This window comes from Hetaerina americana, unplaced genomic scaffold, assembly GCF_022747635.1.
Source record: "Hetaerina americana unplaced genomic scaffold, ioHetAmer1.1.p SCAF_4, whole genome shotgun sequence".
In the NCBI taxonomy this organism is placed as follows: Eukaryota; Metazoa; Arthropoda; class Insecta; order Odonata; family Calopterygidae; genus Hetaerina; species Hetaerina americana.
This window is the reverse complement of record NW_027286985.1, coordinates 71,207,136-71,227,337: the sequence shown is the minus strand read 5'-3', so window position 1 is coordinate 71,227,337 and position 20,202 is coordinate 71,207,136. Positions and strand designations below refer to the sequence as shown.

The 20,202-nt window shown below is 34.1% G+C and overlaps 1 protein-coding gene across 1 annotated transcript; it reads left to right on the top strand.

The window, feature by feature from the left end:
• The first annotated feature begins 3,224 nt into the window (after positions 1 to 3,224).
• Trp1 (translocation protein 1) lies at positions 3,225 to 20,129 on the top strand. Its single transcript, XM_071590200.1, has 8 exons — positions 3,225 to 3,346; positions 3,557 to 3,680; positions 3,836 to 3,941; positions 5,618 to 5,804; positions 7,438 to 7,625; positions 9,178 to 9,364; positions 15,908 to 16,041; positions 19,117 to 20,129. The coding sequence occupies exons 1-8, from the start codon at positions 3,311 to 3,313 to the stop codon at positions 19,241 to 19,243; spliced, it is 1,089 nt and encodes a 362-aa protein (XP_071446301.1). The 5' UTR covers positions 3,225 to 3,310; the 3' UTR covers positions 19,244 to 20,129.
• The last annotated feature ends 73 nt before the right edge of the window (positions 20,130 to 20,202 follow it).

Sequence of the window (20,202 nt, the reverse complement as noted above, 5' to 3'; positions counted from 1 at the left end):
ATTAATCAAGAGGATGAAAAGTACTGGGACAAGCACCGAGCCCTGTGGTAGACCACATTTTACTTTAAGAGCTGCAAATCGACAGCCATCGAGTTCACCCAATTGGTGATGATCATCCAAATGACTTCATTTAGTTTCGGTACAACACCCTTAACACCATAATATTCTAGAGGTGAAAGTAATATTGAATAATTGACAGTCGAAAGCCTTACTAAGATCACATTGTGTCACAGAGACTGATTCCTTCTCTTCGAATGCATTAGTGACAGAATTAACTATGGAATCCACAGCCATAATTGTAGATTTCCCAGATCGAAAGTCAATCTGTGATTAGGAAAACAGGTTATTTAACTCAAAAAAGCACATATTTGATCTTTCATTATAGCTTTAAAAATTTTACTAAAACAGGGACAATGGACATGATGCGGTGGTTAAATCATCTTCATCACCTTTGTTATAGATAGGTTCTGTTTTGGAATATTTTAGAGCTGTTTCCTGTCTCAAAACTTAAGTTGAGTAACATAGTTCATGGTCCCGCAATGAACACAATGGTGTCCTTGATTAGGGAATTAAACAGACCATAAATATCGTTGCTGTTGGAATTTCTGTTGTCGATATAATATCAAATGGAGTAACCCAATTCCTTTTCAAATTTTCTTTAGTTGGGGGACGACTTTGCAGCATATTGCCAATATTAGCAGCATCAATAGTTTGACAGAACAAATTGTCTTCAACAGCTTTTTAGAAAGCCTGGGATAAAAGGAAGACTTTCTGTTGCATTACCATGACCAACTTGTCCATTGATTACACCCCATGCTACCTTTCATTTATTTTTTGCCCATCTAATTGAGTTATAATAATTTAAAATAAGCTCTTTGTCATGCAGACTTCCACTGGTTTTGTAAGAGTGGTAGTAACGAAGTAAATCATTTCTAAGGGCTAATAACTCCCCAGTATACCGGAGATGATTTTTAATTTTAGTGGGCATACAGTTCAGTATTTTGTTTAGGAAATCAATATTCAAAAATTTCTACAAAATGAACTTCTTTTAGGTGATTTCCTTGGAAAACAAAGTTGCTCAGCAGAGTCTGTGCAAATACCATACTGATTGATATAGAAGCAGTTTGAAACTCTCTAAACCGTCTATTGTGATGGGCCCAATGATTATGGTTTGACTTCAAAATGAGAATATCAATGGAGTTGTTTGAGTCTTAAAAGTGAAGTTTATAACTTGATGGTCAGATTGGAGATAGTCAATAACTCTTCTACTATATAGTTCAGAAGCACAATTGGTATTTACATTATATAGACAGGCAGAAAATCGAATATTGGGATTTGTAAATGTCTACATATTCTTTCCTTGTCTCTTGAATCTTCTTTGGTTCGATCAATAAGTTTCCAGAAGTTTCTATGTATGTTTGCACAAATTTCCAATCTTACTTCCTGAGATTGTTTTATCGGGGGGCGCACGGTTTCCTTAGGAGGGTGCGGTAAACATTTTCCACAAAAGAAAAATATTATATATCTTGACGAAATTTAGGTGATCTAAAATGAATCACGGGATTGCATTTTAATCGACTAAACTTTAAGTACTTATTGAAAGTTGGCACCGGAGAGTCAGCATTAGGAGAGCCGCTGTCAGGATGAAACGTTTTTTTACTAATTAAAAAAGCCTGTCTCGACTGATTTTGATTAAGTCCTCGCGAAGGGTAAAATGTTATAGCATTTGTGTGAAACGCATCAATTGATGAAATCCCTCAAACGAATAACAATTAAATCATAGGTGCGATCAACGAAGTACGTTAAATGTATTTATTAGAAAAACTACCATAATTCTTTTTGCGATATGGTATCGAAATCTGAAGATATGTTTTCTTAGATACTGGATAGCTAAAGTCGCTAATAAAATTGCAAGACAATGGCGTTTTAAAATTCACAACCACGATATATACTGCCAGGTTTCCCACCAGGAAATTCATAAATTATTCTCTTTGTTTCATGAAAGATGACTATATTAGTTTGTCGCATATATATTAAACATCACCTCAGTACATAATTAATCAGCAAGAGTTCTGTCTTCCGTCAGCAAAATTCGTGAAATAACTTTGTACAACATAAATGCATTTACAACTATTTATTTATATTGAGAAGAACATGTCTGCAGATTGCTCGACACACGGAGTTAATTATTTGGCCGCTATAGTTGACTTGGAGCATTTTTCAGATGGTCCGCCATTTTTAAATTAGCGCGAACTAGACTAGAATTTAAAAACCTCATTAAGAGTACCTATAAAAGAGATGTATGCCCGGGGAAACTTAAAAAAGTTTTCTATGACTACCAGCAAGATATGCATTTTTTTCGTGATTTAATGGACTAATAATTGAATAAATCATTTCTGAATTTCATTCAATCTACTTCAATTGGTCCATTATTGAATTACAGTCCTCAGGAGGGCCTCAGGTATTGCAAGAATTGTGACGTTCAGACTCACAAAGTTACGTTTTAATAATATTTATTTCCAGGGTCAGGAAAAAAAAGTTTTTTTTCCGTGAAAACGTGAGTACATAACCAATCCGACTCCTCCAAGAGTATTGGATAGGCAGCTCATAGATATGAATTTACTGCTTGTGCCGTTTATCCATGTTAAATTTAAGACGTAAATAAAATATATTCTCCCACGAAAAATTACAGGCTAATGTGAACATGAAGGAGTCATGTGGACAACGCAAAAAACCTTAACGAAGAGAATGTCTTAAGAGATTTTTCCAAGAGACAATGTATTTTTAAATATTGCTTAACCATAGTATTCTAATTTTGATAATTATAAAAGAAAATTGATTTATTCCGTCAAACGATTTTACATAGAGTACTATTTTTAAAGCAATATTTAATCTCCTGTCCATGGTAGGGAGAGGTCATGTTAATGTTGAGGGGCCATTGTAAAATAACATAATGAAAAGAAATTTTTATATTGAACCTCATGAACTAAACATATTGTGCCAAAGTATTTTCTGAAGCGTGCTGATGATATTATCGTACGATTAAATAGAGAAGAATTTAAAAATCCTATTCATCAATGGTTCCATGAAGCGCAATTCGATACGTATATTACAGGGTATTAATGAAGTTCTTTTGTTTTTACACTATGTTCTTTATTAACAATTCCGAATTAAAAAATAAAAAGTATCAATTTAATAAACTATAAATACTTGGAATCAATAGTAAATATACCATTAGTTATTTGTGATGTTCTGAAAATCTGGTTTCTACGTGACTTTGACTTCAGTGGTTGTCGCAGTAGTTGTCAACATGGCTGAGAAACGTAAAGGAAAGAAGCGAAAGGAAGTAAGTTTTGCTTGAATCGTCGAAAACGAGGGTTAACATTTTATGAATATGGAATATAAAACTTGATTAATATGTTTTTTTTTATTTTACTTTGTATATGATAGCTAACAATTGAATTAATAGCTACCGCTACCGTTAATTGTTACTACGTTGACGTATACGCTATATGTACGTTTTAAATCTTGATACATATATGAATTTATGCCGCAGGAGTTTCCTCTCGATAAACCAGATAAGCCGACAAAAGAGGAATATGCAGTTGCGAAGTGGGTTCGGAAAAATGTCCCAAAAAAGAGGACTAAATTTCTCAATCATAATGTTGAGTATTTTACAGGTAAGTTTATTAAAAGAGATATTTTCATTTATTTTAGTTTAGGTGATGTGATGAAATGAAAATTGTTTGATTTTTCCCCTCGAGAGGATAACGACGTCAGTAGAAACTACTTGTTTCTAATGATGTCCTGTTTACCGTTATTTCTTTGATTTCAGCATGCAAGGCAATCGACGCATTGATGACTTCTCGTTGGGCTCAGGCAAAAGAAGGAGAAGAACCTTTGTTTTCAACGAGGCAGGATGTGGTGGAATTTATGGATAAGTATGTATCCTCTATTGTAATTCCATGAGACAGTCTTTGCAAGTAAATATCCCGTCATACAATAATTATTTTAAATTGCGGTTCGACCATAATTTTAGTGCATATGGTATCACATTGCAGCATATCTGTTTGTTATCGTTGTATTTTTTATATGTGTTTTGATTAGTGTAGCATATATGTTGTATGCGGATGAATATTCCTTTTGTGACTCAGTTGTACAAGTCAGTTACTGCACAGAAATTGGAAACCTTCATTGCTTAAACAAAGGACATTTAAATTAGCGGTTAAATGCAATTATTTTTGGAAACAATAATTTTATCCATCTAGAAAAGTGTGATCAACTAATTGTCATTATATTACTCAGATGCAACCTTTGAGCGTCAATTTGTTATGATTGGCAAAAAGGATTATTTATTATTTTGCCATCGAATAAAACCAAGTAATGATAGGATCTTGAATGATAAAAAAATCAATTTTATTTCAATGTTATTTGGCCTGGGTAGAATACATGTACATCAACTGTAGCAGATGACGGTTATTCTGGCCAATAGAATTGCGGTAATTGAAAGAAAAGTGTAAAGGCAGCAGAGAAAGTGGGAAAAAGCCTTCTTCTTTTTCACAATCCTTCTACCTCTACGTATGTACATCCCCTTACAGTTTATTTTTGCTCTCACCGACCACATGCATTCAATCAGATTTCCATTAATTTTTTCTTGTCCACTTGTAACAAAATTGCAATCGAATCACATGCTCATCAGAGGAAGTTAAATTACAAAAATTGATTTTACTACTCTCAAAGCTTCGTCTGATTTCATGGCCATGTACCGACCTATTGTTGAAATTCTAAGCTGTTAACTACACCCCTCTGCCTTACTCTAATCTCCTCTTACAAGTACAATGGTACTTTGTTTGGAAGCCCATATTCCCATTCCCTTGCGAAGGTCTTGCATTGCAGAGTGTTGTTTCATAAAAAAGTCCACAATTAAGTTTCATGATAATAATAATTGAACAGTTTTTACTTTGGGTACTGGGGTCTTTTTTCCCAATTTCCCCTCCATTAATTGTCCCCATAATTTTCACCTTTATGATTTTTTTTGGCAGATATTGGAATTCATTGTTGATTCTACCCTCAAATTTTCTGCTGGTTTTGTTGTCATTCTTATTCCAATTGCGGTTTCAAAACCAGCTTGATAGTACTGTCTATGAGTTGACATTCTTTGTGGAAATGCTTTCATGTCATGGAAAAGTGAATATGTTTGGTTCTCTATAGTGTGCTATAAATCAAATTTGTATTTATCCTCTTAAGTAAGAAAGAGATGTATAGATAGAATATGGATACATAAAATAATGCCCTCAACTCCAATTTGGCAATCAAGAATGATCATATTAGCCACTATAAAAATGATCATATTAAATACCTTTAAAAAATTTGGTGAAAGGATACATGTTTTTTTTTTACTTTATCGATAATGGATTTCTTCTAAGTTAAACCTGTGAGCTTTGAAGATAGGAATGATCATGTTTTAGGATTTTGTTTTGTTTAAATTGTGAACATACTCACTGGTATTTACTTGTAGAAAACTTTAAAAGCTTTCCGTTAGGTTGTTCCAGCTGTATATACATTACCAAACTAGATTGGACCTTTGGTAATTGCTAAGGTTTCTTTTTGTATGTAGAATGCTAAGACACAAGTTCTTCCATCGGGCCAAGAAAATTCCAGTGTCTGAGCAAGAGTTAAAAGCTAAGTCAAAGAAGAAAGAAAAGGATAAGAAGAAGGATGATGATAAAAAGAAGAAGGAAGAAGAGAGACGTGATGAAGCTGAAAGCAGTCATACGGAACGTGATAAGAAAGATGATCGAATGGTGTGTCTTTACATTTTATTTGAAGTATGATTTATTTTATGTTAATTATGTTATGTCTCAACCTTAGAGTTGTGGATTGTGTACATTTCCATATTAGACCCAGTGTGGGTATTTGAAAATTGTTGTGCAGCTCCATCACAGGATTACAAAAATTATTTTTTAATGAGTAACCAGCTTTCAGCCTACCTCTAAGAACTGAAAATTGTCATGGGGCTAATTGAACGTGGGCATTTCAATGTAGAATTTTTTTGTAAAAATCATGAATTTTTGTATTCAATTTTGTATGCATTCCCCAATTCATTAAGTGGAAATTAAGCTTAACTCGTCGTTTTTAGTGTCATTCTGAGGCCCACAATCTCTTAACTAATGCACATTGACTAATAATTTTTTCACCCATGAGATTTTGTGATTCTTAAAAAAATTAGTAATGCACAGCCATTCTGGTTAAATCGGGCTTCAATTAGGTGGTGTACATTTCGTGAAATGATGGAAAATGATCAATGTCATTGTTGTGTCCATTTAAATTGCTTTGCTTTCAATATAGGAATTTTCAATGTTGCCATATCATTGAAAGTGTATTTATTTATCAAGAACTCCTGTTGTCTCCCAAGGCTTAAATTATGATAGACTTATTTTCAGTAAATACTGTGGAATCTGTCGACAATGAACCCTGTTGGACCCAGCAATTGGCTGCTCTATGTGGTCTTGGCTCAAGTTGAAGTTATTTTGGGAAGGATAAATGAATCTCCAGGGTGGATAGGTTTATATGGCTCTTCTATGGTTTTATGTTCACTGAGTGCATAAAATATTTTTTTAACTTGCCTTCAGTGTTGAAATAAGCCAGATCTGCCCAAGAATCCTTATGAAATCAAAGTTTTAAAGTGACCAAACTGGATTATGGACAATTCCCTGAAGGAACTGGCATTTTTATGCAGGAAAGGCCATTGATTCTTTACCATGGGGTACTGCTTTGAGCATGAAGAGTTTTAAAAAAATTCTTCATGCGATGGTCCTAGATTGCATCATTTCATAGGAAACTTTTAAGTTGCTTCAGGGGAAGTGAATGGTGGAAAATATTTTTTCCCAGTGTTGATACAAATAAAAAACAGAGTGGATGATCTAGAAAGGGGTAAATGTGTGTGGGTAGATATAAATGTATACATGTGGGGTAAATATAAATGTGGGCCACATCAGTGTGGGTAAGTGTATTGTGCCCTGGATGTGAAACAGCAGTTAGCTTGTTGTGGCCTGATTTTGAAACAGATGTATCGCACATTAAAGATTGTAAATAGTTTTCAGGTTTTGGCATAAGTTTCTCTTAATGTTCTTCTGTGCTTGAACAATTTTTTTCCGTTGTTATGCTATTTTATAGTTTTGCCTTAAGAATATCTAACCACTATTTCGTACGATTGACATTCTTATTGCATTAGCTGTGCATGTTTTAGGAAAATCAGAGTCGAATTAGAGCACTATCTCCTCAGCATTTATTACTTTGATCACTTAATAAATTGTCTTGTGAAACACCTTTGAAATTAAGAAGTTGGTTGGGTTCTTTTACATTGCTAATAAAATGATGCTTAACACAGTTTATTTTCCATTTTTTAAAGTAATAATCAATTTTTTATTTTTGTAGGATGACAAAGACAAGAAGAAAAGAAAAATTAGATTGGAAATGCATTTGGAGCAAATCTTTGCAGATGGCTGGGATGCTTATGTCTGGATATATGATCCTATTCCAGTGTATTATTGGTTTTTTGGAAGCCTTCTCGTAATTGGAGCAATTGCCATCTGCCTGTTTCCACTGTGGCCCCCCACTGTTAGGTTAGTGTTAATTTTTTTGGATTTTCAATTACCAATCAATAATTATTTTTCAATTTTATTTTAAACCATAAGATTACTACCAAACCCTATAAATACATTGTAACTCATAGCCCTGAAATGATATTTCTATCTTATCGTGCAGATATTTTTAAAGGAATTTCTTTTGTCATTATAGCCACTTCTGTGAATAGTTACTTAGTCCTCAAGAATATTAAAATCTGGATGTAAAAATATTGATCTTTTATCAGAAATAACTTACTTTTTTAGTCAATATTTTTTCCAAGTCTCACTTTTATAAACAGAAAAACTATTCTCACTATTTTTGCTACACATGTTGGTGGCTGTAATTTTAAAATTGAGGTTTCTCTAAAGAATTTAGGGATACAATTCACACCAGGTTTGACTGTGTGAAACTTATCCATTAAGGAAAGAAAAAATGCAGCTTTGTTAATTCCAGTAAATGTAGGATTAAAAAAATTTGGCATTTAATCAAGACATTTACTGTTTTCAATAGAAATCATTAAAATCTGATGCACTACATATATTTACAATTTTATTGGTAATGTAAACTTTTAATGAAGAAGATTGGAACACACCTGTGATAAATATATCGATTTTTTTTAAATGAATTTTTCCATGAGTGTAACATGCTGATGCTATGGAATTGATACCATTTTAACGATAAAACCTTAACAATAAAAGCCATATAATATGCTGATGCTGCTTTTCAGTAACCAAGTAAATAAGTGATATAGCCATTGTTTTGGTTTGTATTTTAAGCCTTTTCTAAGGTATAATCTTAGATATGAGTGCTGGACTTGAGCTGCCTAGGTCATAATAAGATTGCCCTGAAGCGAAATGATTCTTAAAGGGAACTAATGCTCCTTGATATCTAGAGTACATCTGCAATATGCATTTAAAAAGTGGTAGTTCATGAAGTTAACTAGTAATTTCATTGTTATTAAGCTCATTCAAACAGCAATATAGTTTCAAAGTCTGTTGTTTCTTGCAGTAGAGCTTCATTTATAAAATTTTTGGGGTATGTAATTATCCATAACTTATTTTCAATTTTAGTTTATTCAACATCAATCATGTGTAATTCCTTCTATGTTGTGGTTCTTTTGCAAGAAAATTTGGTTACAAAAGTAATATTAAATGATGATATAATTATTCATTCTAAATGCTATCAAATTTGAAGTGGATCATTTTATTATCCTTTAGTTTTTTTAGTATGTAGCAGAGAGAAGAGGAAGGCAGAGAAAATAACAATATTGGGATAGGATTTTAATTCATTGAAAAGAGTCATCGGGCAAGCGCCAAAGTTACTCTGTGAATGAGGTTGCAAAAAAAATATATATAATTTTTATGTGTATAATATAATTATATGATTTATATATAATTATATTATTTATATATAATTATATATATATATACATAATTATATATATATATAATTATATTATTAATTATATATATATATAATTATGTATATATATATATAATTAATGCAATATAATAATATATATAATAATGTGCAATTTTGATTTTCTAGGAAGGGAGTATACTACTTGAGTTTGGCTGCTGCTGGCTTTCTCATTCTGATAATAGCATTAACTGTTCTTCGCCTGGTAATTTTCTGCTTGATTTGGGTAATCACCTTTGGAAAACATCACCTCTGGGTTTTTCCCAATCTTACCGAGGATGTTGGCTTTTGGGCATCATTTTGGCCTCTTTGGCAGGTAATTATTTTTGTTGCTCTCTCATTAAAATGATACAGCAAGCTAAATCTAACTCTAGTTTTAGCATACTTTTGGAGGAGTCTCGAATTTTGACATCTTTGCCGGCAAAACATTCAAAGGACCTTCTGCAGCAAGTTGCTGTATTATTGTTGTTAAAATGACTCAAGGGTGCATAATTATTGTCTTAATGACATTAATTTTCATCCCATAGCTCTTTGGTCATAATATAATGCAACTTATTTCCTCTGAGTTTTATGACACATTTAATTGATCTTGAGTGACTAGATCCTTGATAATTAATATACTGATATTTCATCAATCACTATACATTATCTTTGCAGCAAGTACTGTGTATATGTTTTAGTAGTAGTAGTTTTTATGGGAGCCAACTGACAGCTAAGGTCATTTGCACCATTAGGGATGAATGGGAAAGGAATGGTGGAGAGAGACCCGGCGTCCGCATTAGCATACTCTTGTCAAAAGGCACCAAGGGGTCTGCAGTTTAACATCCCATCGATGGATGTCGTACTCACTCACAATGTTCTGCACAAAGTACCTCAAGTAGGGATCGGGATACCACTGAACAACATATGTTGTTTTCAGGAACCCGTGCCCTCTCGATGGGAAGCCTATTCATTAGCCATCCGACCATCGTAATCCCCCTGAGTATATGTTATACACAGTACTTGCTATGTTAATGTAAATATAAATTCCATGTTTACCAAGTTTTGCATTATATTTAACTGCATTCTAAAGCTGTTTAGTAAATCCTCGTGGAACTATTTAAGAATTGCGCCAAAATAAGCACACAATATGCATGTTGTACTCTGACATCATTTTTTAGAAGTTTCATGGACATTGCAATTACTAAATTACTAATTAATTGTTGCATTGAAATGCACATTAGCGGATGACTCCGTTAAAAGTTACTGTTGCGGCATCTCCCGCAGTTTCTTTGGAATTTGTCAAAGGGAAAACACCATACGTGTTTAAAGTTGGCTTTAACCTCGTGGACAGTGGCGCCTCGCGCACGACTACGAATACATGTGACATTGTATGTACGGTATTTCGTCATAACATCTAGTTCCTTTAAAAGCCCCAAAATTTCAGAGTTTAAGAGGACGCCTCGGTAGCTTAAGTGGCTAAAGCACTCGACCGGATATTGAGGGATCTGGGTTCGAGTCCCAGTCAAGGCGAATGATTTTTACGCTCTGAAATTGTTGCATTGAAATGCACATTAGCGGATGACTCCGTCAAAAGTTACTGTTGCGGCATCTCCCGCAGTTTCTTTGGAATTGCAATTACTGACTAATGTGAAAGTAATTCTGCTTTGCTAATGCCATAAATTATTAAATAGAAATACTTTTAGCGTAAATATTTTTCTAAATATCAATTAATGTTAGCATAGATGCTCGTAAAATATCTCAAAATACAAATCATTTTTCTGCACACAGGCAATAAATTGTGGAGTATGTTTCCTATTACAGAACTGCCCATGTTTGCTTCATTCCAAGCAAAAATAAAGTAATAAATTATAAAAACCTGAAACATTTAAAATGTATTTACCTGGAGGAGAAACTACTATGCTGAAATTATGTTGGCATGTTTCTTACGGGGGTTTTTGTCTACTTCTAGTAGACAATGAAGCAGTTTTCAGTCAAAATTTGCCTTTTAGCATGTTTCTTCACAACTGATATTCCAGCACTTGTCACGCATTCAATAATACAAAATAATTGCACTTAAGCTATTTTGATAGGTGGGCCTCCAAAAGTTTAAAACAGGCAACACTACAAGTGTATGGTTATGTGATGTCATGGAAAATAAAATAGGACTTAAGACTTCGTGAATATTACCTAATAACCATGTACTTATATCGTTTTTTACCCCTCTTTACTCAATTGAAGTATTTTTGGATGTGATTTTAATCCTTTTATGTCAGGAAGTATGTATTCCATAGGTTTTCAGTTAATTTGTTTTTGACTTATGGACATATTTTTATATTGGTCTTTCTTCAAAGATACAAATGAAGTAACCTAAGCATGTTACATGTAATTATTTACTTGGTTTGGGACTGGGATATGATGAAATGGCCGTACTTACAATGACAACTAGCTGCCAAGGAATGCTGATTAGTCCACGGTGTATGGGTTTTATTTTTGTATAATTTTAGTATTTTTGTTATCATCCTATGTTTTGTGAACTCTAAATCTTCTTATGGAAATTGGTGCATATTGAGGTCAGTTACTTAAAATTGTACCTGGAATTATTTTGGAAAAGATGTCTCAATAGAGATTGATGCTCTTATTTGGAGAATCAGAAATGAGTTCAAGCTGGATTACTAATATATGGCACAATCTTTCATAGTTACTGCATTCAGACAATGATTCCATATTTCTTGTAAAATATAATCATCATCAGTTTGACTATCCCAGAACTTAATCATAAGATTTCCATTCAAAATACAATAATGTTCTTTAACTCTTTAAAGGATCCCTTATCCTATTGAGATAGCCCACCGACAACTTAATCATATTCACTAGAAAATCATTTCCACATGAAAGAATTTTCACTCCAAAAATGGGATTTTCATGTATGTTGTTATAAGGAATAGTTGGAAGTAAAGTGTGTAGGTACCATAATTGCCGCAGAACTGGAATTGTAGTAATATGGAAAAAGAGGATGATCTAAGACAGAGACGTTTATTATTTTAATCATGCTAGATTGCCATAAGACTTGGTTTTGAAGAATTCGAATGGCTCTGCTGGGTTAAAATCATGAAGGCTATAGAAAACTTCAGAGCATTTGTTTTCTGAAATCTGAGGTCAAGCATAACTTCCGCCAGTTGTAAAATTTGTCCTACAGATAAGTTATGGCTTACTGCAATTCTGACCATTGGTGGCTCTTTTTGAAGGTATGGGCTTTAAACCCAAAGTCAGTTTCATGGATACATTTGAGAATATTTTTATAACTGTTCAAAATCACTCGTTGCTACCATCGATGGAATTGTGTACAGTTGTTGGAAATACTTAAATGCTAGACAATCAGTCAGCAGAAAAGGGATGGAAAAGTAATCTGTGATTAAGAATACCAGCTGAGTAAAATTCATAAAAATTTAGATAATAGGCTAAGATATGGATCTGCAATGTTATAGCGCAAAGAGATTTGTTTAATTACAAATTTTCAGTATGAATCAATCATTTTAAATACAATTACTATTGTGTATTTGTAAATTATTTGGCTATTTTCTCTAATTTCTAACTGCTCACTGGCGTTTGAGGTTATCACTGCATAAAACTAGTTTTTCGTGGTAATCACCAAAAGAGCTGCCAGGGTGAATGATCCAATGTCCAATCACTTAGATGACTAATTATTTATGTGAGCACGAAGATTTTAGCTGTAGGTTCTGACAATGAAAATCAGGGTCACAACTTTCCATGCTATGCTAATTCCATCTGACTAGCACTCCCAGGCATCATCCTGCCTTAATACCATCCTGACCGCTAATGAATCAATCGCTGAGCTGGCATAGGGAGGTAAAATAGTCAGCTGGGTCTTCAATAGAAAGAATATGCCTCCAGGTTTTTTTTTGACATATCCTTTATTATTTACAAATACAATTATAAAGTTTCTTTCAGATAAAACAGCATACCTTTCCCTTTAAATGGTGCATACACTATGGATAGTTTCTTACAATAAAGTACAATGTAAGTAAATTTACAAGTGATTCAATATACATGGACCACGCAATAAGCACTGCCATTGCTTCTGCCTCCATGGTGAGAAGAACTTCGTGAAAGAGACAAAATTCAGTTATTCTCAATTTGGGAATGACTCACACTGCTTGTAGCATCCACATCCATGGCAGTAGAATAAGAGGCAAAATAGCATGGACTGTGCCACACTCTTTCTTCCCATAGTAGTTTTCACCATATGGTTTATTGAGAAGTAATTTCAATAATCAGAAGAATGGTAGGTGCGTGAAATATGCACAGCAGGAGATGGTTCCAACAGCTTTAGATATATCTTGCTGCATTATCTTTCATCTCACACTGATAAAATAATGTATTTTCAGTGCCAAATTTGCTGCCAATCTTAAAGTCATTTGAATATTATTAGGTAATCTAACATTTAAGGTAGGTCTTGGATGGATACAACGACCAAATGTTTCTCTTGCCTCTCATAACAAAAACAAACCCAACATCCTACTCTAAAACAAGCCTCTCTTCATCTCCGTGTACTTTCTTCCTCCCCTCATTCTATCCAACATCCTTATCATATTCGTGCCTCTGACCCATTTGCGTAGCATTCTCCCCTCTATCACAGTCTTCCACATCCTATTGCCAATCAATATGCTTTGCATCCATTTTTTCTGTCTCCTTATGATTTCTCCCAACATTCCACTCTTCTCCCCCACCATACCTAGCAAACCTTATTTGTTTTCCTTTCTGTCCACCTCACCTTTTCAATCCTTCTCCACTGCCACTTTTCAAAAACGTTCATTCTGTTCCTATCATCTTGCTTTAATGACCATGTTTCTGTGCTGTAAATATCTACTAAACCTCATATCAAAGTTTTAATGAGCCTTTTCTTTACATCCTTACTCAAAGTCCCCGATGGTCCAAAACGAAAACTGTTCCACCTGCTCTAATTTTTGCCCTCCTTTTTTTAACGTGTACTTAAGCCTTTCTCTGTCTGTAAAACCACAGAGCCTTTGCTCTATTTGCATCCCATGTCTATCGCTCTGAAATTCCTTTGCACTCAGCAATTCCTCCAACACCTTTGGCTGACTGAAAAACTAAAGCTTGGTCATCAGCTAACATAACTGATTTTATTAAATCCCTGCCAACTTGCATTCCTATTTCCAGTTCTTCCCATGCCTCTTTAATCATTTCCTCCACATATATGTTGAACAGCTTATGTAATAAAGGACATCTGCCTTACTCCTCCTAGCACTGCCCATCTGGACTGTCCATCCTCTACTTGCACATGAACCGTCTGAGATATGTACAGATGTTTGATTAGGCTCCTCTTTCTCCAATCTATTTTTATTTTCTGCAGTGTATTCATTATTTTTTTTTCCATTTCACTCCATGAAACGTCTTTTCAAAATCTAGGAAACTGTCAAATACATCCTGATTGTATTCTATATTGCTTTTGGTTAGTGTTATCATTACTGCAATGGCAATGTGAGTGCCTCTCGCCTTCCTAGACCCAAACTGATCATGCCCTAAGTAGTCATTTACCTTGCTCTCCATCCTTTAGTTGATGATCCTGAAATCCACTTAAACTGCATGGGAAATCAAACTTATTGTTATTTAGTCCTCACATTATGTAGCCTTTATCTTTTCAGAATAGGAACTAGCACTGATCTCACTGTCTTCCGGCCAGATTCCTTCCTCATAGATGCTACGAATCAGTCCATATAAACTCTTCCTCTCACATTTACCTAAAATTTTTAGTAGCTCCGTAGGAATGTTGTCTACCCCTGCCGCTTTATTTGATTTCATTTCCTTTAATGCCTTCTATCTCATCATCAAGTATGTTTGGACCCAAGCTAATATGCAGTTACCACTTCATAAAAAAATGAAGTGAAGCTTAGATTATCCTTATCCATTGTATTGAATATGTGAACCTGGTTATTTATTCTTACCACAGCCTGAGCTACGGTGAACAAGGATTCAAAATGAAATATTACGAGCATAATAATTTGTATCAAAATATAGTAGCTCTGGATTTAATCCAGTGGAGATCCCAAGAAGAGTTCAACTTAAAGAGTACATTAGGAAAGCATTAACTTTTCCAAATGCAATTGAGCTTAATTCACATCAGTCTTCCTGCCTTCATTCCTTTCCTCTCTGTCCCTCAATTACTCTTCCTTGGACCTCACACTTCCCATTTCCTCCTCTTCCAAAGATGTCTGTAATTTACATTTCCTCCATAGAGTCTGCCTCTTTTTTCAAGGAACCTAATCCCAAACCTTTAGGATCCCAGTACACACAAACACCAAAAAATCCAAGCTAATTGTGAGTCAAATAAAGCTGTTTCAGATGCCATAAGAGGTCTGTTAAAAAAATTCCCTAACTTTTTTAATATACTTGTACTCATAAACTTGAAAACTTGTACTTGAAGAATCATGCCAGAGCTCAGTGTAATAATTCCTAACATATACATATGTCAATTCCAGAGCTATTCTTACATTTATAGGCAGTGAGAGGTCTTTGTCACTCCACTGCAGAACTGTATAGAATAGCAAACAAAAAATTGAGGGATGCATGAAACGAAAAATAGAAATCAGATTGTTATGGTGGAATGATCTTTTACTTACAATCTGGGTTCAGATAGATCGAGGAAGTTGCTGCAGTGGTTTTTATGGAAATTAATGCAGACCGTAATAACATTGATTTTGGGTTTGTACATTCAAGGTTTCTGGGAAGTCAGTTTTCATAATACACATTTCCAAATTTTCAATCAAGCAGTGTTGATTGTGATAATGCATCCATCCATGGCTCTTTCCTTTTCTAATGAGTCGTCTTTGTGTTTCAGTATGAATATAAAGGTGAAGGGAATGGAGAAAAGGAGAAAAAGAAGAAAAAAGACAAAGATTCAGATAATGAAGATGAGCCATCAGCTGAAGAAAATGGGGACAAGGAGAGTGCTGAAAAAGCTGAGCAGGAGAGGTTTGTCACCACTGAATTATCTTTAATTTAATGATCTGCCTGCAAGAAAAATTCACTTCAGTTTAAAAATATCACCTCTTTTTAGATCTTCTAAATTTCCACCCCCCCTAAATGACATATATAGCCTTGTTTATAATTGTTTTCCAAAATGAATAAAAGTTGAATATGGAAATGATAGCTGCGGAGTTTGTCTTGTTCTGAATTTATCATGAAATCATCCAAATTATCACTGAAATATTTCCATTGAAATTAACCTGCTAATTCAAGATGAACTTGTGAATGCACTATGGAAGTTAAGGTTTTTTTAAAGTAGCAATAATCCTTGTAGTCCATTTGATCTTCTGTAGGAAGAATAATGTTAAGAAATACAATAATCTTTCAACCATGATGCCTACACTTTCATCCCCACTCCAATTTAGAACATGAAGGTCACCTCAAGGAGATATATAATGCAGTGTCCAATAAAAAAGCATTCGAACAGCAGTCTAGTTACCTAACCTTTTCATAACATTCCCTTCATTTTGGCTTATCCCTTTGCATCCGCTCGGACTGCAAAAACTATCCCAGACCAAGTTCATGGTGCTATTGGGGAGTAAAATATTTATCTCATTATTACAATGAGCACTGCATTGCTTGACTAGTAATTAAAATAGGTATGCCAAACATGTTAATAATTCCATTTTTGAAATTATAATTGCTATCCAAACTTCATGTTTTATTATTATTCAAATTTAATTGATAACAATAAAAAACATTTCTCGCACCCTTTTGCAGATGGTCTATTTTGCTATTTTTCATATTGCCAAATATTGCTGTTCTCCTTCAGTTTCAGAAAAAATCACTATTTTTTAAAGGAGGGATGAAATTATGTATGGTATTATGTATGTATCTTTCATTATAGATGGCAAACAGAATGGGGAAAGAAAAAACTTTGTTAATTGAAAAGAAACTATTTTACTGGTAATTGACTCCCTTATTGCCATTGAATAATGCTCCACTTCTGAAAAGAATATTCTCAAATACATATAATCTTTCAAGAGTAATATCTCAAGAGACTTATTAAGAAACTGGTTTCACCTGCTCAGTGACATATATATTCTCTGGAGAATGTCCTTGCTAACAATTCCACTGAGACTTAATGGTGTGATGACTTTGATGCAGGTCTGTTGTATGGAACTGCATGTGGACTATGTTCACCGAGGGCTGCTCAATGAAGTGTGAACATAATTTTTTTATTTCCATAAATTATTGCACTAACAATTAGTTAATGTTATATTGTTAAAGTATGTCATTACACAAGGTGTGTATAAAAAGTATCTGGAAAAGTTTAGGATATTTCTAGAAGTATCAGATATTGCTGAAATGCCTCAAAATTCTTTTAAGTACATCCCTTGAGCATCAACGCACTTTTGCCAGCAGCTTTTCCATGACTTAAAGGCTCCCTAGTTGATAGATTCCGAAAGGTCCTTAAGGGGATGTGGGCAAGCCTCTTTGATGGCCATTAGGGTCCCATGGTGGTGTCCTTTGAGGCAGGATTTCACTTTTGGGACTGAGATATAGTCAACTGGTGCCAAGTCGGGGCTGTAAGGAGGTTGGGGAATCGTTGCGGTGTCATTATTTGTCTGGTAGTTGGTTACCCTGGAACAGGCCTTTGGGATGATTTGAATACAGATTTTTTGCATTGCTCATTTTCAGTAATAATTTTGTTCACAGTCATCTTATCAATGCCAGTGCAATCTGCAATCATGTGTAACTTAACTGACAGTCTGAATTCAGGACTTCACACACACATTGTCATTGGTTCTTGACATTGATGGCTGTCCAGCTTGTCCTCCACACCCACTCATCCGTTTTGAAGGACTTGTGTCACTTGAAGACTGCAGTTTGTGACATGCTTTCATCCTAGAACACTTGGCAAATCATACACAGTCTCCATACCCAATTTTCCCAGTCCAACAAAAAATTTGATGGCATACCACTTCAGTCATTCAGTGCATTTTGCACTTGCTCGAAGTCACTTGATAGGGGTCCACTAAAAACATGATCTAACCTGAAAAAATGCTTGCCGATGATTGGCACGTGTTGAAGGTCAGACTCCCCACCATGGAGCCTGCATGCTGTGATGTACAGTCATGTCAGGAAAAATGTTCCCGATACTTTTTATCCAAGCCATTTATGTGGCATAAGTTTCATTGTTTTGACTTCAGTACTGCATCAGCTGCTGTTGCAAGAAGATGCATGGATGCATGCTTCATTTATCTAGTTGAGTTTAGCATTTCAACATACTGCAGATGCTGTTTATGTAATATTGGAGTCAAATAAATGAAGCGCACCAAATACCATTACATATTAAGCAGGCAGTATAACACAATAAAATTTTTGCACAATAAATTATGAGAATAAGATATATATGTTCACTAATTTTTGAGCAAGTCTGGTGCATGTTATCCCATTATGCCCATATTTCAATGCAAGAGAACATAACAAGTGTAACTTTTGATATTGACTTATGACTTTTTCTTTCTAGTACATGAGAGCTATCCATTCCATTTGGTTTGAACTTTCCTGCTATTTGTATTGAATTTTCCTTTGTGCCTAAAGGAAGTGTAAAAGAGAGATTTCAATACAAGTATTTTCATAAATCTAAGTGACTTTATCATGTGCCTCCTTTGTCTAACATTGAGCGATGGTTGTGGGAATAACTTTCTACAAACTGAAATTCTCTTTATTTTTTTGTTTCAGTATTTTTGTTTGTTGATAATTGTGATTCGTAAAATCTGTAATTCAAAAGATAATTCATTCAGGAATCACTGAAATGGTCTCGATTAAAGTTTATCAAATGTCCAAAAAGAATAGTTAACTTAAATTTCAGTTGAAATATTTGATAGCATTCATAATGGTGTTTATATATTAGATCATTTTGTGGCAATATCAGGTACATGGTTAAAAATGGAAGATAAATGATGGATACTGCTTGATGTTGCCTAACTAAAAAGGATATATCTTGATGTAAATGTGTCTCCTGTGACAGCATTACTACATACATATTTCTTGACTACTTTTCCCTCCCTACAGTACTGCTGTTGAAGATGATCATTCGGAGAAAGAGCAGGATCATTCAGAGAGCGAATCAGAGAGCAGTCAAAAGTCACAGACTGGAAAAGATTTTGAAATGGTCGAGAAAGAGGAAGTGGAATCATAGCATTTCTTTACTGCCCCTAGCCTGTGGATCTAAAAACATATTTCTGTATGTAAATTATGTTATGTGAATATAATTTGTGGCATTTTTTAAATTTGACCAGTACACAATTTTGTATTGCATTACAATTGATTTGCATACTTGTGATACAAGAATATATAAATAAAGTATACCCTTGTAGACTAATTAATTCTTCTACATGGCTTTTCTCTCAGCTTGTATAGAAAGAAAAACAAGCTTTTTTCAAGCTAGCTCTTAACAATTTAGAATCCCTTTGACATCAGAGTAGATAACGGGATAGGTGGCACGTATATGATATAAATATATCCATTTCCAAGCGCTGTGGTTGTAAAATATTATGTGAATGTGGCAGTGGAGTCAGAAGTGTCTCTCCGTTGGCCACTGTTACTGCAAGCGTTGCACAAGTTCTGTACAGGTTTGTGTTGTTTGTGTATTTATCTTGTTTTGGTGTGCTTGTTAAAGATTGGAATTACATATGTATGTGTTACAGAATAGTATGTATTATGCCCTTACATTCGGTTGATCAAATAAGGGTCTCAACTGCCTTAGGAGTAGCATATTTTCCTTCCAATTTTAAGAATGGACTGTACTAATTTGATGAGATGTGCAGGGTATGATGTGAATTGAGCATAATCGGCATGATCTGTGTGGCTTTTTATTTTTAGAATGATTTATATAATAAATGGTTTTGTATGATGTTTAAAAAGTTATTGTAAATTGTTATGGCAAATAATAAAAGATTCAATCAATACCAATAAATTGTATTTGACCACAGGTATAACGAATACAATGTCAGTGGTTGTATAATTACATTGTAATAAATTTCATGTATTTATAATGATTTATTCCTTTCCAATTGCATTATATATATATATATATATATATATATATATATATATATATATATATATATATATATATTTATTTATACCTATATATAT

Excerpts from the sequence above, each read along its gene's own strand:
- Trp1 (XM_071590200.1), top strand. The coding sequence starts at position 3,311 with ATGGCTGAGAAACGTAAAGGAAAGAAGCGAAAGGAA. Across the intron at positions 5,805-7,437 it reads ATAAGAAAGATGATCGAATG|GATGACAAAGACAAGAAGAA; the intron begins GTGTGTCTTTAC and ends TTATTTTTGTAG. Across the intron at positions 9,365-15,907 it reads CATTTTGGCCTCTTTGGCAG|TATGAATATAAAGGTGAAGG; the intron begins GTAATTATTTTT and ends TTTGTGTTTCAG.